This window comes from Cherax quadricarinatus, chromosome 42 (assembly GCF_038502225.1).
Source record: "Cherax quadricarinatus isolate ZL_2023a chromosome 42, ASM3850222v1, whole genome shotgun sequence".
Lineage (NCBI taxonomy): Eukaryota > Metazoa > Arthropoda > Malacostraca > Decapoda > Parastacidae > Cherax > Cherax quadricarinatus.
This window is the reverse complement of record NC_091333.1, coordinates 20020340-20046454: the sequence shown is the minus strand read 5'-3', so window position 1 is coordinate 20046454 and position 26115 is coordinate 20020340. Positions and strand designations below refer to the sequence as shown.

Below are 26115 nucleotides of genomic sequence, written 5' to 3'. Positions count from 1 at the left end.
CTTGTTCCGGCTGTGGCCACACTGGTCTTGTCCTGGCTGTGGCCACACTGGTCTTGTCCTGGCTGTGGCCACACTAGTCTTGTCCTGGCTGGGGCCACACTGGTCTTGTCCTGGCTGTGGCCACACTGGTCTTGTCCTGGCTGTAGCCACACTGGTCTACTCAGACGAGTTATCAGGTTAATCCTGCTTGTCCAGTGAATTACGTAAAACTAGATTTTGTCAGTAACCTTGTAACCTGTAACATTTTAACCTTTAACCTGTCATATTTTAAACTGTAATGTTGTAACCTAGTAATTATGTATTCTTGTAACTTGTCTCTTTGCAACCTTCTAACATATTTCTTGAGTGACAGTGCTGTCAGCACTAAACACATGACCTAAGTACAAGTCCCAGTCCCATATGTTTATAGCTGTGTGTGTACTCACCTAGTTGAGGTTGTGTGTGTGTGTGTATACACTGTATAATATATATATATATATATATATATATATATAATATATATATATATATATATATATATATATATATATATATATATATGGACTTCATGGTCTCGTGTGTCACACAGCAGAAGGGAAGTATGCCAGGCATGAGGAGGTCAATGACATCATAAAGAGAAGCCTCGCCACAGCCCGTTGCCCAGCTCAACGGGAACCCCAAGTACAGAGGTCTGACGGAAGTCAAAAGCGTCCTGATGCAGCCACTATGCTACCTTGGAAGGATGGAAAGCAGATTGCCTGGGACTACACATGTGCCGCCACATTGGCAGACACCTACTTGCCATACTCCGTAGTGAAAGGGGGTGGAGCTGCCAGCCACAGGGAGACCCAGAAGATCCGCAAATATGAAGACCTTCCCTCTTGCTATAACTTCATCCCAATAGGGTCGGAGACCCTTGGAGCATGGGGCAAGTGTGCTCTAAAGTTCCTAATAGAGCTGGGTGAAAAGCTCATCATAGAAACCAAGGACCACAGGGCGACCAGCTTCCTCTTTCAGAGACTCAGTGTTGCAATCCAGAGAGGAAATGCCTGCAGCATTCTGGGCACGCGGCCCACCGCCGGGGAGCTGGACGAAATATTCGAGATGTAGCTCTGAGTCATCCATGATGTTTTACTTTCTATCGTATTTTTGTGAATGTTTTGTAAATGTATTTTGTCTTTAAATAATATATATATATATATATATATATATATATATATATATATATATATATATATATATATACACACACACACACTGCGAGTAACCAGGGATCGAATCCCTGATATTTTAGCATTCCTCCCTAGAAGTCCGCCTTAGTCCAGTTGGCCATCAATACTACAGACATCAGGTTTCCAGTACCACTGGACATGTCACTCCTGATGTGAGAACATTCGTGGCGAGCTTTCCGGAAGACGTGCTAAAATATGGGGGGTTTCGATCTCCGGCTAGTTGCAGTATTGTTATTTGCTTAAAACCACTTGTTTATGGATGCATTAACGTGTGTACTGCTAGTGAAGACTGGTATTCCAAACAGGAGAATGAAATTAGTCCTGTAGCCTCCACGGCACAGTACGGGTAGTGAGCTGGGGAAGTCTCACGTGGTTGAGCACCGTCATGTACTCATTTCAGCAAACATGAAAGAAACATCAGCGACCACAGAAGAGAAAATATGTGGATTATAGACATTGAAAAAGCGATTGACAACATGCCCATGCACTCAGCCCCGGGCCCAGACTCGTGGAACTCTGTATTCATTAAGAACTGCAAGAAACTCCTCTCACGTGCCTTAAGTACACTATGGAGGAGGAGCTTGGACATGGGTGAAATTCCACAGTCACTTAAAACAACGGATATAGCCCCCACTCCATAAAGGTGGCAGCAAAGCATTAGCTAAGAACTATAGACCAATAGCTCTAACGTCCCACATCATAAAAATCTTTGAAAGAGTGCTAAGAAGCAGAATTGTAAGTCACCTGGGTTCCCAATAACTGCACAATCCAGGACAACATGGGTTCAGGGCAGGTCGCGCCTGCCTCTCACAACTACTGAATCACTATGATATGGCCTTGGATGCACTGGAAGAAAATCAGAATGCAGATGTAATATACACAGACTTTGCAAAAGCATTTGACAAATGCGATCATGGCGTAATAGCGCACAAAATACGTGCTAAAGGAATAACTGGCAAAGTGGGGAGATGGATCTTCAACTTCCTAACCAATCGAACACAAAGAGTAGTGGTCAACAGAGTTAAATCGGAGGCTGCCATAGTGAAGAGCTCTGTTCCACAAGGCACAGTACTCGCACCTATCCTGTTCCTCATTCTCATATCAGACATAGACAGAGATGTAAACCATAGCACTGTATCATCCTTTGCAGACGATACTAGGATCTGCATGAGGCTGTCATTCATTGAGGACACGGCAAATCTCAAAGTTTTCCAGTGGGCAACGGAGAACAATATGATTTTCAGTGAAGACAAATTCCAACTACTCCATTATGGAAAACTGGAGGAAATAATAACTAGGACTGAGTATACCACAAATTCTAATCACACAATAGAGCAGAAAAGTAATGTGAAGGACCTGGGTGTGGTAATGTCCGAAGACCTCACCTTCAAGGACCACAACAATGCCACTATCACATCTGCGAGGAAACTGATAGGGAGAACATTCAAGACAAGAGATGCCAAGCCAATGATGATCCTTTTTAAATCATTTGTTCTCTCTAGGCTGGAATACTGCTGTACATTAACATCTCCATTCAAGGCAGGTGCAATTGCAGAACTAGAGAATGTACAGAGAGCCTTTACTACACGTATAAGTTCCATCAAACACCTTAAATACTGGGAATCGCTTAGTAGCACTTGACTAGTACTCACTGGAGCGTAGTCGAGAGATATCATAATCTACACCTGGAAGATTCTGGAGGGACTGGTTCCTATTCTGCACACATAAATCACTCCTTACAAAGCAAAAGACTTGGCAAGCTTTGCAACATACCTCCAGTGAAAAGTAGGAGTGCCACTGGTACACTAAGAGAAAACACAATAAGTGTCCGGGGCCCAAGATTGTTCAGCAACCTCCCACTAGCCATAAGGGGCATTGCCAATAGACCCCTTGTTCTCTTCAAAAGGGAGCTGGATAGATACCTAAAGTCTGTGCTGGATCAGCTGGGCTGTGGTTCGTACGTTGTACTACGTGCGGCCAGCAGTAATGGCCTGGTTGATCAGGCCCTAATCCACCAGGAGGCCTGGTCGTGGACCAGGCCGCGGGGGCGTTAATCCCCAGAATGCCCTTCAGGTAGACTCCAGGTACGTAAACGGCCACGTATGTGCTGGCATCAGGAGTGACATGTCCAGTGCTACTGGGAACCTGATGTGTGACATTGATGGCTCAGTGGTAAAGGGCGTCTCGGAATTTTGACCTGCTACTCGGGTGGCGAGTATCGGGGTTCGATTCCCGGACAGTTCAGTTTATTTGCTAAAACATAAAATGTTCATGGATGCTGTAATATATATATATATATATATATATATATATATATATATATATATATATATATATATATATATATATATATATATATATATATATATATATATATATATATATATATATAGCGTGTGTGTGGGGGGGACGATACTGATGTTTAGTGGTGCTGTATTTTAAGACTGGTCAGTAGATAGTAAAGTGTATTTGTACATAGAGTTGTTTATATTTTTTTATGAATAGTGAGAGATTACTTAATTTGTCTTTTAGACTTTGTAGTATTGTTATGTGAGTACGAGACTTGATGATGGTGGTGCACATGTTAGTAACTAGGTAGGTAACTGTTGTTTAGTGACGGCGGCCAGGCGACCTACGTACTGTTGACACACAACCTCCAGTGTCTTCTCTACTGTAATTCACTTCAACTTCTCCACAAATCGTACTTGAATGTGTAACAGTTAACGGTAGTTTTGTGTGTGTGTGTGTGTGTGTGTGTGTGTGTGAGAGAGTTTGTGTGTGAGTGTGTGTGTGTGTGTGTGTGTGTGTGTGTGTGTGTGTGTGTGTGTGTGTGTGTGTGTGTGAGTTTGTGTGTGTGTGTGTGGTTACAATACTAGCCTAATCAATATACTGTACTCACCTAGTTGTATATCTGTGGGTTGTTGCTTGTCCTCCATGGAGGACAAGCAACACGCACAGGAGACCTCCATGGAGGACAAGCAACACACACAGGGACCTCCATGGAGGACAAGCAACACACACAGGGACCTCCATGGAGGACAAGCAACACGCACAGGAGACCTCCATGGAGGACAAGCAACACACACAGGGACCTCCATGGAGGACAAGCAACACACACAGGGACCTCCATGGAGGACAAGCAACACACACAGGGGACCTCCATGGAGGACAAGCAACATGCACAGGGGACCTCCATGGAGGACAAGCAACACGCACAGGGGACCTCCATGGAGGACAAGCAACACGCACAGGGGACCTCCATGGAGGACAAGCAACACGCACAGGGGACCTCCATGGAGGACAAGCAACACGCACAGGGGACCTCCATGGAGGACAAGCAACACGCACAGGGGACCTCCATGGAGGACAAGCAACACGCACAGGGGACCTCCATGGAGGACAAGCAACACGCACAGGGGACCTCCATGGAGGACAAGCAACACGCACAGGGGACCTCCATGGAGGACAAGCAACACGCACAGGAGACCTCCATGGAGGACAAGCAACATGCACAGGGACCTCCATGGAGGACAAGCAACATGCACAGGAGACCTCCATGGAGGACAAGCAACACACACAGGGACCTCCATGGAGGACAAGCAACATGCACAGGGGACCTCCATGGAGGACAAGCAACACGCACAGGAGACCTCCATGGAGGACAAGCAACACACACAGGGGAACTCCATGGAGCACAAGTAACACACACAGGGACCTCCATGGAGGACAAGCAACACACACAGGGACCTCCATGGAGGACAAGCAACATGCACAGGGGACCTCCATGGAGGACAAGCAACACACACAGGGGACCTCCATGGAGGACAAGCAACACACACAGGGACCTCCATGGAGGACAAGCAACACGCACAGGGGACCTCCATGGAGGACAAGCAACATGCACAGGAGACCTTCATGGAGGACAAGCAACACGCACAGGAGACCTTCATGGAGGACAAGCAACACGCACAGGGACCTCCATGGAGGACAAGCAACATGCACAGGAGACCTCCATGGAGGACAAGCAACACGCACAGGAGACCTCCATGGAGGACAAGCAACACGCACAGGAGACCTCCATGGAGGACAAGCAACATGCACAGGAGACCTTCATGGAGGACAAGCAACACGCACAGGAGACCTCCATGGAGGACAAGCAACATGCACAGGAGACCTTCATGGAGGACAAGCAACACGCACAGGGGGAACTCCATGGAGGACAGGGGAGAGGACCTGCACAGGAGACCTTCATGGAGGACAAGCAACACGCACAGGAGACCTCCATGGAGGACAAGCAACATGCACAGGAGACCTCCATGGAGGACAAGCAACACACACAGGGGAACTCCATGGAGCACAAGTAACACGCACAGGGGACCTCCATGGAGGACAAGCAACACACACAGGGACCTCCATGGAGGACAAGCAACATGCACAGGAGACCTCCATGGAGGACAAGCAACATGCACAGGGGACCTCCATGGAGGACAAGCAACATGCACAGGAGACCTCCATGGAGGACAAGCAACATGCACAGGAGACCTCCATGGAGCACAAGTAACACACACAGGGACCTCCGTGGAGGACAAGCAACACGCAGAGCAAAACTTATGGAAGAAGCTGCCAAGAAGAGTTGCAGCCGCTTTAAGTGACAAGTGGTTCACAGTTCAGGAAGAAGGAAGATAAGGAAGGTTATTAGAGAAGATGTGAAGGTAGGAAATCGATTCTCTGTTTTCCAGGACGAGTGCACTTCAGGTGTTAGTGAGGTTAAAGGTGCCACTGACTCCCCTGCTAATCAAGGTAAGAATATTCTAATTGCAGGAGATTCTCAGGGAAGATATATGGACCGTGCATTTTGTAACAGAGATAGGAAGGTCAGACAGAGGGTGTGCCTCCCAGGAGTTGGTGTTGGGGACATAGTAAGCAGGTTGGATAATATTATGTCAGGTAATGGGAACAAGCCCATTATCTGTCTTAGGGCTGGTGGAAATGACATCGGGAAGGGCAGGAGACAGGAGCTGCTGGATAAGTACAGGTCAGCCATAGAAGTTGTCAGGTCTAGGGGAGGGAACCCAGTCATATGTAGCATCTTGCCTAGAAGATGAGCGGGCAATGAATGAATGTCTAGGGCAACTGGTATAAATTGCTGGCTAGGCAAGTACTGCAAGGAACTTGCAATCCCATTCATTGATAACTGGGACATATTCTATGGCAAGCATGATATGTATGCAAGGGATGGGGTTCATCTCTCTGGGGATGGAGTGGTTGCATTAGCCAATTTGATTGAGAGGGTAATTGATGACTTGTCTAGGAATTTAAACTGATAGATTATAGAGGTATGGGTGTTTGTGGGAAACAATCAGGCTGCAGCATTAAGGCTGAAAACATCAGATATTACCAGGATACCTCAGGGATATGTTTAAAAGACAATATTCATAACAAAGTTGCTAGTAAAGGTAAAGCAATTACTTAACAAAGATAGAAGGCAACGAGTGACTAGCTCCCTTAAGATAGATGAGGTAAGATTACTTGCAAGTGCAGGTAATATAGATATTATTGGTATAACAGAGACCTGGTTCAACTTGAAAGATAGAGAAGTGCCTTCTGAATGCAACATAGAGTTATAAACTATTACACACTGATAGGGTCAACAGAAAGGGTGGTGGAGTGGCGATGTATGTCAGAGATAATTTAAATTGTTGTGTTAGACAAGATGTAAGATTAGAAACATCGGACACAGAATCTGGCTACAGTTTCTCGAAGATCGTGAAAAAAAAAAATTTTGTGTGATTTATAGGCCCCCAAACCTTGATAGGAAGTACACTAAGCTGCTATGGGACGAAATTCATAAGGCGTCTAGGTATAAAAATGTTGTGTTAATGGGAGATTTTAACCTTAGACCCGCCGGGTCACCATCTGGAGAAGACCCGGACCGGAAGTACCGGCAAATCTTTAATGAATGAATGAACTTTAGACAAATTGATTGGAACGATGTGACAGGAAATCTTGAGTCTAGTGACTTTCTTGATACGTTCAAGACTGCCTTTTTAAAACAGTTTGTGACAGAACCAACTAGAGGAAACAATCTGCTTGACTTGGTTCTTGCCAACAAAGAGTCACTAGTTAATAATCTTGAGGTTAATGATGAGCTTGGGGAAAATGATCACAAACCACTTAGTTTCAATACATCATGGAATTACCCAGATAATTGCAATCAAGTAGCTGTCCCAGATTTTCGCTTGGCCAACTTCATGGGTATGAGAAATTACCTGGGTGGGCTAAATTGGGATGACCTTACTGTGTGTCAGGTAGGTAGGGTTGGTTGCCAATATGACGTATTTCAGAGCATAGTGCTGGCTGTCCAGACAACTTTTGTCCTGAGTAGGGAAATTAGATCTAACAAAAATGATCCCAAATGGATAAACAATAGATTAAAACACCTAACTGGTCAAAAGAGAGGCATATATAGGCGTATCAAAAGAGGGGATGGGCAGTTAAGAAAATGTATTCAATTAAAGAGAGAAATAAAACAAAGGAATAAGAAAAGCAGAAAGTAATTATGAGGCTAAAGTCACAAGGGATTCGACTATAGGCCAATATCTAACTTACCATTGCTATCCAAAATCTTTGAGAAACTCGTGCACAGGAGACTGTATTCATTTATAACGGCTCAAAACATACTCAACCCCCGCCAATTTGGATTCAGGAAAAATAAAAGCACTAATGATGCAATCATCCACTAGGAATTTTTATTGACCTAAGAAAAGCTTTTGACACAGTAGACCACGACATCCTACTCCACAAACTTGATCATTACGGTATAAGAGGCCATGCGCTTGCTTATTTCAAATCTTACATTACTAATAGGTATCAGTATGTCACCATTAAAGACACAGCATCAACAACACGGCCACTTGATACTGGAGTTCCGCAGGGAAGTGTCCTTGGTCCCCTGCTCTTCCTCATATACATCAATGACCTTCCAAACGTATCTCAACACCTGAAACCCATTCTCTTTGCTGACGACACGACTTATGTCATCTCTCACCCTAATCTTGCCGCCCTCAACACCACTGTGAATGAGGAGCTGATCAAAATATCGACTTGGATGACAGCCAATAAACTTACGCTTAACACTGACAAAACCTACTATATTATGTTTGGTAGCAGAGCAGGAGATGCACAAATTAACATTAAGATTGACAACACTCTAATTACCAGAAATAATGGGGGCAAATTCCTAGGCTTATACCTTGACAACAACCTGAATTTCAGCACCCATATCCAGCATATAACCAAAAAAGTATCCAAAACGGTTGGGATCCTCTCCAAGATACGATACTACGTGCCGCAAAATGCCCTTCTCACACTATACCACTCACTTATTTATCCATACCTCACCTATGCTATTTGTGCTTGGGGATCAACTGCAGCAACACACCTAAAGCCAATAATAACCCAACAAAAAGCTGCAGTAAGAATAATCACTAAATCCCATCCCTGGCAACACACCCCCCCACTCTTCATAGATCTAAACTTATTCCCAGTTCAGTACATCCACACTTACTACTGTGCAATCTACATCTACAGGGCCTTAAACTCTAATATCAACCTTGACCTAAAACGCTTTCTTGATAGTTGTGACAGAACCCACAGGCATAACACCAGACACAAACATCTCTACGACATTCCCCGTGTCCGACTAAACCTTTACAAAAATTCAATGTATGTCAAAGGTCCTAAAATCTGGAATACCCTACCTGAGAACTCTAGAACTGCAGACACCTTCATCACCTTCAAAACTACTATTAGAAAACATCTTATCTCCCTGATACACCCCGTCAACTAACTACACGAATACCACCTGGTGGTTCACACTTACACTCACTCACTCATTTGACCATAAACAGAAATATTAATCTCAATCTTAAAATAATGAATCCTGTGATACTCCAATACTGAAACTATGTACTGTGCCAAAACAAAAGCATTCACATTGCTAAACTCACAAACTAGTATTTAGTCACTTAGCCATAATACCAACTTACCTCATAATTTGTAATATTTTACAATTAAGAATAAAACTAAGTCTGCCCGAAATGCCTAGCCATGCTAAGCGTTCTAGTGGTACACTCTGTAATCACTATTTTACTACATGTAAACCACACAATAACCATTGTAATCCTTATAGAGAATAAACTTTGAATTGAATTTGAATTGAATTGAATTGAAGACTAACCCAAAAGGGACAAGATAGGACCACTTAAGAGTAACTCTGGTCAGATCACTGACAGTGATAAGGAAATGCGTGAACTTTTCAATACCTACTTCCTCTCAGTTTCTACTCAGGAAGATACTAGCAAAATTTCAGAAATAAATTATGTGGAACAGGAGGATAAACTATGCACGATTAGGGTAACTAGTGATATGGTCCTCAGACAAATACAGAAACTAAAACCTAACAAATCCCCAGGCGTTGATGAATTGTTTGCAAGGGTGTTAAAGGAATGTAAAGAGGAACTTAGCATACCTTTGGCTAATCTTTTCAATATATCACTACAAACTGCCATAGTGCCAGACAAGTGGAAAATAGCAAATATAATACCTATTTACAAGGCAGGTGACAGGTCCTTAACTTCGAACTATAGACTAATAAGCCTTACCTCCGTAGTTGGTAAATTTATGGAATCAATAATTGCCGAAGCAATTCGAAGCCATCTTGAAAGGCATAAATTGATTAATGAATCTCAACACGGCTTTACAAAGGGGCGTTCCTGTCTTACGAATTTACTAACTTTTTTCACTAAGGTGTTTGAGGAGGTAGATCATGGTAATGAATATGATATTGTGTATATGGACTTCAGTAAGGCTTTCGATAGAGTTCCACAACAGAGGCTGTTGAGAAAACTTTAGGCACACGGAATAGGAGGAGAAATTTTTTCCTTGGTAGAGGCATGGCTGACAAATAAGCAGCAGAGAATTTGCATAAATGGGGACAAATCAGAATGTGGGTACATCACAAGCGGTGTTCCACAGGGATCGGTGTTGGGCCATTTGTTGTTCACAATCTACATAAACGACATAGATGAGGGAATAAATAGCGATATAAGCAAATTTGCTGATGGTGAGGACACTAAAGCACTCCAGAATGATTTGAATAGACTGATGCAATGGTCGGAGAAGTGGCAGATGCAGTTTAATGTAGACAAGGTTAGGTTAGGTAAGGTTCGTCAGGAAACAGGACAAATGTTTCCTGACGCGGGTCTTAGTAATGTAGACAAGTGCAAAGTTCTAAATGTTGGACAGGAAAATAACCACGCTACATATTAACTAAATAATGTAGATCTTAATATTACGGAGTGCGAAAAGGATTTGGGAGATTTGGTTAGTAGTAATCTGAAACCAAGACAATAGTGCATAAGTGTTCGCAGTAAAGCCAACAGAATCCTTGGCTTCATAGCAAGAAGTATAAATAATTGAAGTCCTCAGGTTGTTCTTGAGCTCTATATATCCTTGGTTAGGCCTCATTTAGACTATGCTGCTCAGTTCTGGTCACCGTATTACAGAATGGATATAAATGCTCTGGAAAACGTACAGAGGAGGATGACAAAGTTGATCCCATGTATCAGAAATCTTCCCTATGAGGATAGACTGGGGGCCCTGAATCTGCACTCTCTAGAAAGGCGTGGAATTAGGGGGGATATGATCGAGGTGTATAAATGGTAAACAGGAATTAATAAAGGTGATGTAAATAGCGTGCTAAAAATATCTAGCATAGACAGGACTCGCAGCAACGGTTTTAAATTGGAAAAATTCAGATTCAGGAAGGACGTAGGAAAGCACTGGTTTGGTAATAGAGTTGTGGATGAGTGGAACAAACTCCCGAGTACCGTCATAGAAGCTAAGACGTTGTGAAGTTTTAAAAATAGGTTGGATAAATACACGAGTGGGTGTGGGTGGGTGTGAGTTGGACCTGACTATAAGAGGCGCTGAGTTCTAAAGAGAAGATAACTTTTTAGAGGAAGTTACCAGGGAGTTAGAGATGCTGAAATTCTATTACAAAGAAAAGAAAGAGAAGTTTGGGTGGATTGCATCAACGTGACTATAAAGAAACATTTGATTCAAATACCACAACAGAGATGAGTCCAGAAACTGTTAAGACTAGCGACGTGCCAAATTATCGGTATCGATATCGGCCGAATTGGAGGGTGTCTGTATCGGGCTGAAATTACGTGCCGGTATCGGGAAATTTTTTTTGGTATGGCCCCATCGCTTAGTGCTTCAGTGGATCAGGGTGCACTATACGGAGAGAAGACAGAGAGAAATGCCTATGTGATGAGATACCATAATGGAAGAGTAACTAGAGAGGTCCCGCAATGATCGCTCAACACAGTTACTGTTCTAAATGTCAAGAACCTACCAGAAGGGATGGAGTCTTAGGTGTGGTTGTTGCTGATAATGTAAAACTAACGAGAAGAGTCAAGGCGAGACAAGATGGAGATAAACACCTCAAAAGGCACTGCAGCTGTGGTCCAGCAACTTGCTTCTGGAAGTCAATCTAAGCTAATGCAAGGTCATGCGGATTAGAGAAAGTGAAAGCAGACCGGACAGAGTACAGCATAGACAGAGAGAGACGCTGCAAATATCGGTGGATGAAAAAGACCTGGGGGGTAGATATAACACCAAGCATATCTCCAGAATTGCACCCAAACTGAGCAAAATCAGCAGCATATGCAAGATTAGCAACAATTTTTCGGTAACTATAAACACGACATATCTTTGGCGACTCGTCGAGTACGCAGCCCCAGCATGGAACTCGCTCCTTGTAAAGCGCGTGCAAAAGCTCGAGAAGTTCCGAAGGTTTGCACCCAGATTAATAAAGAACAAAAAGGCACAATATCGTGACTGTAACAATACAGAAATAACCAGATTAGTACTGGAACTTGGAGAGGATGGGAGAAGTGATCCTGACAACCTTAGTGGAAAGATAGACTAAGAAAGATATAATCAAGACACAATCTTAATTGATAAGGCAGAGAAGGACAGACTGAATTAAGAGGACCAGGATCAAGGGGACACAGGTGGAAGCTGAAGACACAGATGAGCCATAGTTTCAAGGTGGTTGCAAAGTGGACTTGGATAAGGCAGTGGTGGAGACAGTACACAGCTTCAAGAGTAGATAGGATAAGTCACAAGAAACCAAAAGTCAGTGATACTGATTAATATGGTATAGGTGGTGAGCCGAGTTTTGGCCCCCACAAATATTCGGCGAATACAGTTTGGTGTGTTTGTGTGTGTTTCTCTCTCTCTCTCTCTCTCTCTCTCTCTCTCTCTCTCTCTCTCTCTCTCTCTCTCTCTCTCTCTCTCTCTCTCTCTCTCTCTCCCCCTCCCTCCCTCCCTCCCTCCCTCCCTCCCTCCCTCCTCTCCCTCCCCTCCCTCCTCTCCCTCTCCCTCACTCCCTCTCCCTCACTCACACACTCCAAGTCATCAAGTCAAGTGGAGATACTTGACAAGTTATTTACTGCTGGGAATTTGAGTAAATGATGCAAGTTTTCCTCATAATTAGTCTCTCAAAAGCACTATATTACACCATCACTAAGTAATATTATAACCAATAGTAACTGTACAGTAACAACAACCATAGAACTGACTGGGAAAAAATAAACCAAGAGCTATCAGACATACCCTGGGAATCAGACATGAACACCCTAAATCCCCACCAGTGCCTAGAGAAGCTGAATACAGAAGCATACAAGGTATGTATTAACACGTACCACTGAGGAAACCCAGAGGAAGATCAGATATAGAGAGAGAGCGTAGGAGATGGTACAGAAGAAGAAAACGGGTTACTGAACTGCTTAAAAACACAAATATGCTACAACAGAGGAAATATAGACTTAGCAGAGAGATTACTGAATTAGAGCAAAAACTTAGGCTGTCATACCTGACAGAAGAAGTACAAAGGGAACAAAGGGCCATACAGGATATTGTAAGAAACCCAAAATATTTCTATTCCTACGCAAAATCCAAGCTAAGAACTTCTTGTAGAATTGGACCACTACTGAGAGGAGACTCGTATACTGACGATGAACAGCAAATGAGTGAAATCCTAAAAGAACAGTATGAGTCGGTGTTCAGCAACCCACTAAATGACAGCAAGGTAGAAAATGCAGAAATATTTTTCACTCCAGCAGAAGGCCGCACAGACCAACTAACTGACATTAGTACAAATCCCATAGATTTCGAAAAAGAAATGGACAACATGCCCACTCACTCAGCACCTGGACCAGATTCATGGAATGCTCTGTTTATAAAGAAGTGCGAAGTACCACTAGCACGAGCACTCAGTATTCTTTGGAGAAAGAGCTTAGATCTAGGTGAAATACCGGAGGCCTTAAAGAGTGCAGACATAGCTCCTTTACACAAGGCAGGTAGTAGAGCACTTGCTAAAAATTACAGACCAGTAGCCCTAACCTCTCATCATAAAAATCTTCGAAAGTGTGACGAGACGGCAGATTACAAATTTCATGGACCAGCACAACCAACATAACCCGAATCAGCATGGTTTTAGAGCAGGACGATCATGCCTGTCACAGCTGCTGAACCATTATGACAGAATTACGGAGGCACTGGAAGACGACCAAAACGCAGATGTGATTTACACAGATTTTTGCAAAGGTGTTTGACAAATGCGATCATGGAGTGATAGCGCACAAAATGAAGGCCATGGGCATTACGGGGAAGGTAGGCAGATGGATTTTCGGTTTCCTAACACACAGAACACAAAAAGTAGTAGTGAACAGGGCAAGATCCAGCATCAGCGAGGTTAAAAGCTCAGTGTCCCAAGGCACAGTCCTGGCACCTCTGCTGTTCCTCATCATCATAGCAGACAGACAAAAACACCCGGCACACTTTTGTATCATCATTTGCAGATGACACTAAAATAAGCATGAAAGTCAGTACGGTAGAGGACACTGAAAAAGTACAGGAAGACATAAACAGGGTTTTCCAGTGGGCAGTGGAGAACAACATGACGTTCAATGGTGATAAGTTCCAGCTGCTTAGGTATGGAAAGAATGAAGAACTCAAAAGGAGCACTATATACATAACTCAAGAGGGTCACCAAACTGAACGTAAGGAACACGTTAAAGATCTGGGAATAATTATGTCAGCGGACCTTTCTTTTAAGGAACATAAGACAAAGATCACGACAGCCAGGAAGATGACGGGGTGGGTATTGAGAACTTTCAAAACAAGGGAAATAATGCCGATGGTGATACTCTTCAAATCGCTAGTGCTCCCTCACCTAGAATATTGCTCAGTGCTGACGGCCCCGTTCAGGGCAGGAGAAATATCGGAGCTGGAACAAATACAGAGATCGTTTACGGCTCACACTGAGCCAGTAGCACCTAAACTACTGGGAACGCCTGCAAGTCTTGAACATGTACTCATTGGAGTGGAGGAGAGAGAGGTACATGATAATATATACCTGGAAGGTACTCGAGGGCTTGGTCCCAAATCTGCACACTGCCATAACAACATACTGGAGTGAGAGATATGGGAGGAAGTGTAAAATAAACCCGATGAGGAGCAGGGGCGCGGTGGGGACAAAAAGGGAACACTGTATCAACATCTGGGGTCCCAGACTGTTCAATATCTTACCAGAAGATATCAGAAACACTGCTGGAACCAGTGTAGAAGCCTTCAAGAGGAAACTGGACAAGTATCTTCATCAGGTTGAACATTAAAATGGTATAAAATACCGACAGGTTGTTAGGTAAGACACATATGCAACAGTTAGGTATCTTTATTTCGAAACGTTTCGCCTACACAGTAGGCTTCTTCAGTCGAGTACAGAAAAGTTGATAGAAGCAGAAGAGACTTGAAGACGATGTAATCAGTCCATCACCCTTAAAGGTTTGAGGTGGTCAGTCCCTCAGTCTGGAGAAGAGTATTGTTCCATAGTCTGAAACAATATTGTTTCAGACTATGGAACAAGTCCCACTCAAATCCAACCCCTCCCACTCATGTACCTATCCAACCTAAATTTAAAACTACCCAAAGTCCTAGCCTCAATCACCCAACTGTTCCACTCATCAACTACCCTATTTCCAAACCAATACTTTCCTATGTCCTTTCTAAATCTAAACTTATCTAATTTAAATCCATTACTGCGGGTTCTCTCTTGGAGAGATATCCTCAAGACCTTATTAATATCCCCTTTATTAATACCTATTGGTTTAGAAAGACACGTAACAAACACTATAACATATTTATTAGAAAACGTTTCGGTCCTGGGACCTCTTCTTCAGACTGAGGGACTGACCACCTCAAAACTTCAATGGTGATGGACTGATTACATCGTCTTCAAGTATCTTCTGCTTCTATCAACTTTTCTGTACTCGACTGAAGAAGTCTACTGTGTAGGCGAAACGTTTCGAAATAAAGATACCTAACTGTTGCATATGTGTCTTACCTAACAACACATCTTCACCAGGTGCCAGATCAACGAGGCTGTGATGGATATGTGGGGCAGCGGGCCTCCAGCAGCAACAGCCAGGTTGACCAGGCAAGCACCAGACGAGCCTGGCCCATGGCTGGGCTAAGTAAAAAACTCGAAACTCTTCAAAGGTATATCAAAGGTACAGCCAAGTAGCCACCGCCTCCGCCACCTGGATCACCACCATCACAATAACACCGCCATCACCATCACCATCGTCGTCGTCATCACCACCATCACCATCGTCGTCGTCATCACCACCATCACCATCGTCGTCGTCATCACCACCATCACCATCGTCGTCGTCATCACCACCATCACCATCACCATCGTCATCACCACCATCACCATCGTCGTCGTCATCACCACCATCACCATCGTCGTCATCACCACCATCACCATCGTCGTCGTCATCACCACCATCACCATCGTCGTCGTCATCACCATCACCATCGTCGTCGTCATCACCACCATCACCATCGTCGTCGTCATCACCACCATCACCATCGTCGTCGTCATCACCACCATCACCATCGTCGTCGTCATCACCACCATCACCATCACCATCGTCGTCATCACCACCATCACCATCGTCGTCATCACCACCATCACCATCGTCGTCGTCATCACCACCATCACCATCGTCGTCGTCATCACCACCATCACCATCGTCGTCGTCATCACCACCATCACCATCGTCGTCGTCATCACCACCATCACCATCGTCGTCATCACCACCATCACCATCGTCGTCGTCATCACCACCATCACCATCGTCGTCGTCACCACCATCGTCGTCGTCATCACCATCACCATCGTCGTCGTCATCACCACCATCACCATCGTCGTCATCACCATCACCATCGTCGTCATCACCATCACCATCGTCGTCATCACCATCACCATCGTCGTCATCACCACCATCACCATCGTCGTCGTCATCACCATCACCAAGCTAATGGTGCACTTGTAAATCTGGAGATTGTACGCATAACTCTGACTGCCTCCTGCTACTAAATAATAATAATAATAATAATAATAATAATAATAATCATGCGAGTCTTATATATTCTCAATCATAAAAAAAGTGTTTTAAATTGTTGAAGATAATTATCAACTTGTTGAACACTGCTGTTGTGACTTCACTATTTTTATCATTTTTGTCATCATATGTGAAAGTTTGGTCTCCATCCAACCCGAGACATACTGCATGTGGCTTGTGCGGCGCTGTGTCACCCTTCTAGGTTTACCGCTTCTTTTTTATTATAATAATGTGGCTTTTGCCTGGAATTTTATATATGATTTCATTGATGGCTTTTCTCTCCCTTTCTTTCCCATTCTCTCTCTCTCTCTCTCTCTCTCTCTCTCTCTCTCTCTCTCTCTCTCTCTCTCTCTCTCTCTCTCTCTCTCTCTCTCTCTCTCTCTCTCTCTCTCTCTCTCTTTGACTCTAATACATTCAGTTTTAGCTTATTTTTATATTTGTAGTTACATTTATTTTACGCTCCCAGGATAAAGGTTTTAACTCACAGGTGGAAGAGTGTTGGCTTTGTTGTGAGGACTCTTATTGTGCCTGGTTACCAAGAGTTCTTTGTACTCACTGCAGAGCTCCATTCGATTTTTGCTGCTCTTGTCTTGATACCTGGCTTAGTTCTCTGTGTACTTTGATTCTCAGTGTCCTCTGCCTGCCCAGTTCTCTGTGTACTTTGATTCTCAGTGTCCTCTGCCTGCCCAGTTCTCTGTGTACTTTGATTCTCAGTGTCCTCTGCCTGCCCAGTTCTCTGTGTACTTTGATTCTCAGTGTCCTCTGTCTGCCCAGTTCTCTGTGTACTTTGATTCTCAGTGTCCTCTGCCTGCCCAGTTCTCTGTGTACTTTGATTCTCAGTGTCCTCTGCCTGCCCAGTTCTCTGTGTACTTTAATTCTCAGTGTCCTCTGCCTGCCCAGTTCTCTGTGTACTTTGATTCTCAGTGTCCTCTGTCTGCCCAGTTCTCTGTGTACTTTGATTCTCAGTGTCCTCTGTCTGTCCAGTTCTCTGTGTACTTTGATTCTCAGTGTCCTCTGCCTGCCCAGTTCTCTGTGTACCCAGTGTCCTCTGTCTGTCCAGTTCTCTGTGTACTTTGATTCTCAGTGTCCTCTGCCTGCCCTGTTCTCTGTGTACTTTGATTCTCAGTGTCCTCTGTCTGTCCAGTTCTCTGTGTACTTTGATTCTCAGTGTCCTCTGCCTGCCCAGTTCTCTGTGTACTTTGATTCTCAGTGTCCTCTGCCTGCCCAGTTCTCTGTGTACTTTGATTCTCAGTGTCCTCTGTCTGCCCAGTTCTCTGTGTACTTTGATTCTCAGTGTCCTCTGCCTGCCCAGTTCTCTGTGTACTTTGATTCTCAGTGTCCTCTGCCTGCCCTGTTCTCTGTGTACTTTGATTCTCAGTGTCCTCTGCCTGCCCTGTTCTCTGTGTACTTTGATTCTCAGTGTCCTCTGCCTGCCCTGTTCTCTGTGTACTTTGATTCTCAGTGTCCTCTGCCTGCCCTGTTCTCTGTGTACTTTGATTCTCAGTGTCCTCTGCCTGCCCAGTTCTCTGTGTACTTTGATTCTCAGTGTCCTCTGTCTGCCCAGTTCTCTGTGTACTTTGATTCTCAGTGTCCTCTGCCTGCCCTGTTCTCTGTGTACTTTGATTCTCAGTGTCCTCTGCCTGCCCTGTTCTCTGTGTACTTTGATTCTCAGTGTCCTCTGCCTGCCCTGTTCTCTGTGTACTTTGATTCTCAGTGTCCTCTGCCTGCCCTGTTCTCTGTGTACTTTGATTCTCAGTGTCCTCTGCCTGCCCAGTTATCTGTGTACTTTGATTCTCAGTGTCCTCTGCCTGCCCAGTTCTCTGTGTACTTTGATTCTCAGTGTCCTCTGTCTGCCCAGTTCTCTGTGTACTTTGATTCTCAGTGTCCTCTGCCTGCCCTGGCCCAGCATGTTTGTCTTCACTGAGGTACGTAAGATCCAGGAGTTTGTTTGGCAGGTCTCCACACACTGCTCAAGCATATGGAGTTTTGTTGGTACCTGGACCATGCTGGTGTCCCTGAAAATGTATGGACAGATGCAGAGGCGAAGCTTGCTGTAGCGAGCCGATTCTACAGTGTTGGTAAGTAAGACACGTGTACAACAGTTAGCTATCTTTATTCCGAAATGTTTCGCCTACACAGTAGGCTTCTTCAGTCGAGTACAGAAGAGTGAGCAGAAGCATAAGAGTTTTAATTCATGGAGCAAAACTCTTCTGCAGGCTGAGGGACTGACCACTTCTAAACTACGTCTTCAAGGGTGATTGGCTGATTACACCAACTTCACATCTCTACTTCTGTTAACTCCTCTGTACTCGACTGAAGAAGCCTACTGTGTAAGCGAAACGTCTCGGAATAAATATACCTAACTGTGGTACATGAACGGTATATCATACCTAACTGTTGTAAATGTATCTTAATTATCAACCTGTCAACAGTGACTTCATGGGCCACATGCACAGATATATCCTTGGTAATTGGTGGTCCCTGCAGACTGGGAACAAGTTAGACAGGGTTCAGCAGGACCTGGGTGTTTGGCTGTCTCTCAACAACAGTTGTCACACACACACACCTTACACATAGCCACCTGCTCATAGGTGCTCCTGTCTCCCTGTGTAGCTTGTGATGTGCTGCTGACTGTGACACATTTTTGTAAGTTTGTCCTTGACTTATGCCTTTTCACTATCGTCATATTGTTTTTTATATAAATACCGAGATGCCTGTAGGGGATTCAGGGACCTTTTAGGAGAGTCTTTTAACATTAATAATTTAATGTAGTTTTTAAATTGATGCTGGCTATTTTAACTTGGTATGATAGTGTTTGTGCTGAGTGCTTTTGTCCAAGCAAATACGATTTTTATGATCGTATATATATATATATATATATATATATATATATATATATATATATATATATATATATATATATATATATATATATATATATACACACACACAAACACTGGTCTCTGGCTGAAGGAGATCAGGGGATGAGATGAAAAGCTGTAAGCCTTCTCCCTGAAAGCTGGCTGCCTTGGATCAAAGTCTAGCGCAAGCTGGACGCCAAGGTATTGGTCCAGTGTGGTGAGAATGGTATAGCACTGCGTACCTTGTTCCAAGGTTCGTAGGTTCGAATCTCCTTCAGCCAGAGATCAGTGTTTGTGTATATTTCCCCTGCTCTTTTGAAATATATATATATATATATATATATATATATATATATATATATATATATATATATATATATATATATATATATATATATATATATATATATATAGGTGTGAGTGACGTACACGGTCAGTGTTCCATCAATATCACAAATACTCATATTTAAGATATATGTGCCGAGGTTACTGGCATCTTGTTGACCACACAACCATCCTATGGATGTTTTATTTTTATCTTGCTGGGAAAGTCTGCAACATTTGAGAAGCAGACGAGTAAGACACATGTGCGACACTTGCTTATGTTCTCGAAACGTTTCGACCGCTCTGAGGGGCTGCTCAGTTCTTATGTGATATAAATGATTTAGAAAATAGACAAGCTGAAGAATAAGAAACATGTGGAACATCTGGGAATTTTGATCAATAAATATTCCCAAGTGTTGCATAAGTCTCAATCTGAATGTTATTTCTTAATTCAGTTAGCGAGCCGCGCCTCTTGCGACGCCATCTTGCTGACAGCCTGCAGAGAACACCAGATGTTTCGCCAGTAAAGAGAGCCAGGTGTTGCACACGTCTTGCTCAAGATTGCTTCCTGCAACACTGTTATCGTAACCTTTCCTTCCTCTGCTCCAACCTTAAAGTTTTTTCATATATTTTTTTCAGATTTAGACAGTGTTCTTTTTGTTTATATAAGGTAATATGTTTATATACGGTAATGTATATATATATAGGATAATGTGTGTTTATATAGGGTAATATTTGAGGTAATGTGTTTATATATACGGTAATGTTTATAAGGTAATGTATTTATATAATATAATGCTTATGAGGTAATGTTTATATATTGTAATGTGTTTATATAGGTTATTATTTATGAGGTAATGTATTTATATACTGTAATATTTATAAGGTAATGTTTATATAGGGTAATGTAAGTTTATATAAGGTAATATGTGTGTGTATATAGGGTAATATGTGTTCATATAAGGTGATGTAAGTAACTGCATTGGCCGAGACTCGAACCCTCGAGCTTTAACACGCGACCCTGGTAGCCTGTTAAAATTCGAGACGCCCTAATCCACTGAAACATCAGTGTCACATACAACAGGCACCTAGCAGCACTAGACGTCACCCCTGTTGCGGACACGTACGTGGGTGTGGCAGTGTAACGACTAATTTCATTCTTCTCTCGTTTGGAATACCACTTACACAAGCAGTTTAAATATTAATACATCCAAGCACCGGCCGAGACTCGAACCCTCGAGGTTTAACACGCCACCCTGGTACCTACCAGGGTGGCGTGTTAAAGCTCGAAGTATTGACTTGTAGCTGCGGTATTGCTTGTAGCCACAGTATTTCTTGTAGCCACGGTATTGACTTGTAGCCACGGTATTGACTTGTAGCCACGGTATTGACTTGTAGCCACGGTATTGCTTGTAGCCACAGTATTTCTTGTAGGCACGGTATTGACTTGTAGCCACGGTATTGCTTGTAGTCACAGTATTTCTTGTAGGCACGGTATTGACTTGTAGCTGTGGTATTGCTTGTAGCCACAGTATTTCTTGTAGGCACGGTATTGACTTGTAGCCACGGTATTGACTTGTAGCCACGGTATTGACTTGTAGCCACGGTATTGACTTGTAGCCACAGTATTTCTTGTAGCCACGGTATTGACTTGTAGCCACGGTATTGCTTGTAGCCACAGTATTTCTTGTAGGCACGGTATTGACTTGTAGCCACGGTATTGACTTGTAGCCACGGTATTGCTTGTAGCCACAGTATTTCTTGTAGGCACGGTATTGACTTGTAGCCACGGTATTGACTTGTAGCCACAGTATTTCTTGTAGGCACGGTATTGACTTGTAGCCACGGTATTGACTTGTAGCCACGGTATTGACTTGTAGCCACGGTATTGACTTGTAGCCACGGTATTGACTTGTAGCCACAGTATTTCTTGTAGCCACGGTATTGACTTGTAGCCACGGTATTTCTTGTAGGCACGGTATTGACTTGTAGCCACGGTATTGCTTGTAGCCACAGTATTTCTTGTAGGCACGGTATTGACTTGTAGCCACGGTATTGACTTGTAGCCACAGTATTTCTTGTAGGCACGGTATTGACTTGTAGCCGCGGTATTGCTTGTAGCCACAGTATTTCTTGTAGGCACGGTATTGACTTGTAGGCACGGTATTATGACTCACCATATATGTACTAATAATAGTGTTTTCTTGACAGGTAAGTGTGATGGAGTCGTGTCTGGCTGCTGTGTTGGTAGAGGTGAGTCGCAACATGATGCTCGCTACTGTTTGTTGACGGAGTGATGGGGGGGAGGGGGGAATAATTGTTTCTTGTGACTTGATAAAGCCAGGTAGATCTGCTTGAGACTTGATAAAACCAGGTAGATCGGCTTGGGACTTGATAAAGCTAGGTAGATCTGCTTGTGACTTGATAAAGCTAGGTAGATCTGCTTGAGACTTGATAAAGCCAGGTAGATCGGCTTGGGACTTGATAAAGCTAGGTAGATCTGCTTGTGACTTGATAAAGCCAGGTAGATCGGCTTGGGACTTGATAAAGCCAGGTAGATCTGCTTGGGACTTGATAAAGCTAGGTAGATCTGCTTGAGACTTGATAAAACCAGGTAGATCTGCTTGAGACTTGATAAAGCCAGGTAGATCTGTTTGTGACTTGATAAAGCCAGGTAGATCTGTTTGTGACTTGATAAAGCTAGGTAGATCTGCTTGAGACTTGATAAAACCAGGTAGATCTGCTTGTGACTTGATAAAGCCAGGTAGATCTGTTTGTGACTTGATAAAGCCAGGTAGATCTGCTTGTGACTTGATAAAGTCAGGTAGATCTGTTTGTGACTTGATAAAGCCAGGTAGATCTGTTTGTGACTTGATAAAGCCAGGTAGATCTGCTTGTGACTTGATAAAGCCAGGTAGATCTGCTTGTGACTTGATAAAGCCAGGTAGATCTGCTTGTGACTTGATAAAGCCAGGTAGATCTGCTTGTGACTTGATAAAGCCAGGTAGATCTGCTTGTGACTTGATAAAGCCAGGTAGATCTGCTTGTGACTTGATAAAACCAGGTAGATCTGTTTGTGACTTGATAAAGCCAGGTAGATCTGCTTGGGACTTGATAAAGCCAGGTAGATCTGCTTGGGACTTGATAAAGCCAGGTAGATCTGCTTGGGACTTGATAAAACCAGGTAGATCTGCTTGGGACTTGATAAAGCCAGGTAGATCTGCTTGGGACTTGATAAAGCCAGGTAGATCTGCTTGTGACTTGATAAAGCCAGGTAGATCTGCTTGTGACTTGATAAAGCCAGGTAGATCTGCTTGGGACTTGATAAAACCAGGTAGATCTGCTTGGGACTTGATAAAGCCAGGTAGATCTGCTTGGGACTTGATAAAGCCAGGTAGATCTGCTTGCGACTTGATAAAGCTAGGTAGATCTGCTTGTGACTTGATAAAGCTACGTAGATCTGCTTGTGACTTGATAAAGCCAGGTAGATCTGCTTGTAACTTGATAAAGCCAGGTAGATCTGCTTGTGACTTGATAAAGCTAGGTAGATCTGCTTGGGACTTGATAAAGCCAGGTAGATATGCTTGGGACTTGATAAAACCAGGTAGATCTGCTTGGGACTTGATAAAGCTACGTAGATCTGCTTGGGACTTGATAAATCCAGGTAGATCTGCTTGTGACTTGATAAAGCCAGGTAGATCTATTTGTGACTTGATAAAGCTAGGTAGATCTATTTGTGACTTGATAAAGCTAGGTAGATCTGCTTGTGACTTGATAAAGCCAGGTAGATCTGTTTGTGACTTGATAAAGCTAGGTAGATTTGCTTGTGACTTGATAAAGCTAGGTAGATCTGTTTGTGACTTAATAAAGCCAGGTAGATCTGCTTGTGACTTGATAAAGCTAGGTAGATCTGCTTGTGACTTGATAAAGCCAGGTAGATCTGTTTGGGATAAAACCAGGTAGATCTGCTTGGGACTTGATAAAGCCAGTTAGATCGGCTTGGGACTTGATAAAGCCAGGTAGATCTTCTTGGGACTTGATAAAGCCAGGTAGATCTTCTTGGGACTTGATAAAGCCAGGTAGATCTGTTTGGGACTTGATAAAGCCAGTTATATCGGCTTGGGGCGTGATAAAGTCAGATAGATCGGCTTGGGACTTGATAAACCCAGTTATATCGGCTTGGGACTTGATGAAGCCAGCTAGATCGGCTTGGGACTTGATAAAGTCAGTTAGATCGGCTTGGGATTTAATAAAGCCAGGTAGATCTGCTTGGGACTTGATAAAGCCAGGTAGGTCTGCTTGGGACTTGATAAAGCCGGTTAGATCTGCTTGGGACTTGATAAAGCCAGGTAGGTCTGCTTGGGACTTGATAAAGCCGGTTAGATCTGCTTGGGACTTGATAAAGCCGGTTAGATCTTGACAAAAGTGCAACATATTCACGGAGATGGGGCTTGTTATGCCCATCTCCGTGAATATGTTGGCATTACTGGTTTCTGATCTCTTCAACCCTGTCATACCTACTCATGAAAGAGTGGAGTTGGCCTCCGCCACCTCCACAGCCAGTTCATCAAACTTCCCTAAAGCTAAGAAAGTACTTCCAAACATCCCAGTGGATCATTGGTGCTTTTAGTTTTTACCTGTGTGTGTGTGTGTGTGTGTGTGTGTGTGTGTGTGTGTGTGTGTGTGTGTGTGTGTGTGTGTGTGTGTGTGTGTGTGTGCGTGTGTGTGTGCGTGTGTGTGTGCGTGTGTGTGTGTACTCACCTAGTTGTACTCACCTAGTTGAGGTTGCGGGGGTCGAGTCCGAGCTCCTGGCCCCGCCTCTTCACTGATCGCTACTAGGTCACTCTCCCTGAGCCGTGAGCTTTATCATACCTCTGCTTAAAGCTATGTATGGATCCTGCCTCCACTACATCGCTTCCCAAACTATTCCACTCACTGACTACTCTGTGGCTGAAGAAATACTTCCTAACATCCCTGTGATTCATCTGTGTCTTCAACTTCCAACTGTGTCCCCTTGTTACTGTGTCCAATCTCTGGAACATCCTGTCTTTGTCCACCTCGTCAATTCCTCTCAGTATTTTGTATGTCGTTATCATGTCCCCCCTATCTCTCCTGTCCTCCAGTGTCGTCAGGTTGATTTCCCTTAACCTCTCCTCGTAGGACATACCTCTTAGCTCTGGGACTAGTCTTGTTGCAAACCTTTGCACTTTCTCTAGTTTCTTCACGTGCTTGGCTAGGTGTGGGTTCCAAACTGGTGCCGCATACTCCAATATGGGCCTAACGTACACGGTGTACAGGGTCCTGAATGATTCCTTATTAAGATGTCGGAATGCTGTTCTGAGGTTTGCTAGGCGCCCATATGCTGCAGCAGTTATTTGGTTGATGTGCGCTTCAGGAGATGTGCCTGGTGTTATACTCACCCCAAGATCTTTTTCCTTGAGTGAGGTTTGTAGTCTCTGACCCCCTAGACTGTACTCCGTCTGCGGTCTTCTTTGCCCTTCCCCAATCTTCATGACTTTGCACTTGGTGGGATTGAACTCCAGGAGCCAATTGCTGGACCAGGTCTGCAGCCTGTCCAGATCCCTTTGTAGTTCTGCCTGGTCTTCGATCGAATGAATTCTTCTCATCAACTTCACGTCATCTGCAAACAGGGACACCTCAGAGTCTATTCCTTCCGTCATGTCGTTCACAAATACCAGAAACAGACTGGTCCTAGGACTGACCCCTGCGGGACCCCGCTGGTCACAGGTGCCCACTCTGACACCTCGCCACGTACCATGACTCTCTGCTGTCTTCCAGACAAGTATTCCCTGATCAATTGTAGTGCCTTCCCTGTTATCCCTGCTTGGTCCTCCAGTTTTTGCACCAATCTCTTGTGTGGAACTGTGTCAAACGCCTTCTTGCAGTCCAAGAAAATGCAATCCACCCACCCCTCTCTCTCTTGTCTTACTGCTGTCACCATGTCATAGAACTCCAGTAGGTTTGTGACACAGGATTTCCCGTCCCTGAAACCATGTTGGCTGCTGTTGATGAGATCGTTCCTTTCTAGGTGTTCCACCACTCTTCTCCTGATAATCTTCTCCATGATTTTGCATACTATACATGTCAGTGACACTGGTCTGTAGTTTAATGCTTCATGTCTGTCTCCTTTTTTAAAGATTGGGACTACATTTGCTG

At 43.8% G+C, this 26115-nt stretch overlaps 1 protein-coding gene across 4 annotated transcripts in view; it reads left to right on the top strand.

Annotated features, from left to right (window-relative positions):
* LOC128706052 (uncharacterized) overlaps nucleotides 1-26115 on the top strand; it is a 964931-nt gene that overhangs the window by 814965 nt on the left and 123851 nt on the right. For 3 of the 4 annotated variants that reach the window (XM_070093399.1, XM_070093398.1, XM_070093402.1), the window contains one exon: nucleotides 22150-22191. The exons of the other annotated variant lie outside the window; for it this stretch is intronic. In XM_070093399.1, the coding sequence (XP_069949500.1) occupies nucleotides 22150-22191 (42 nt within the window). The remainder of the gene's footprint in view (nucleotides 1-22149; nucleotides 22192-26115) is intronic. 4 annotated transcript variants of the gene reach the window in all.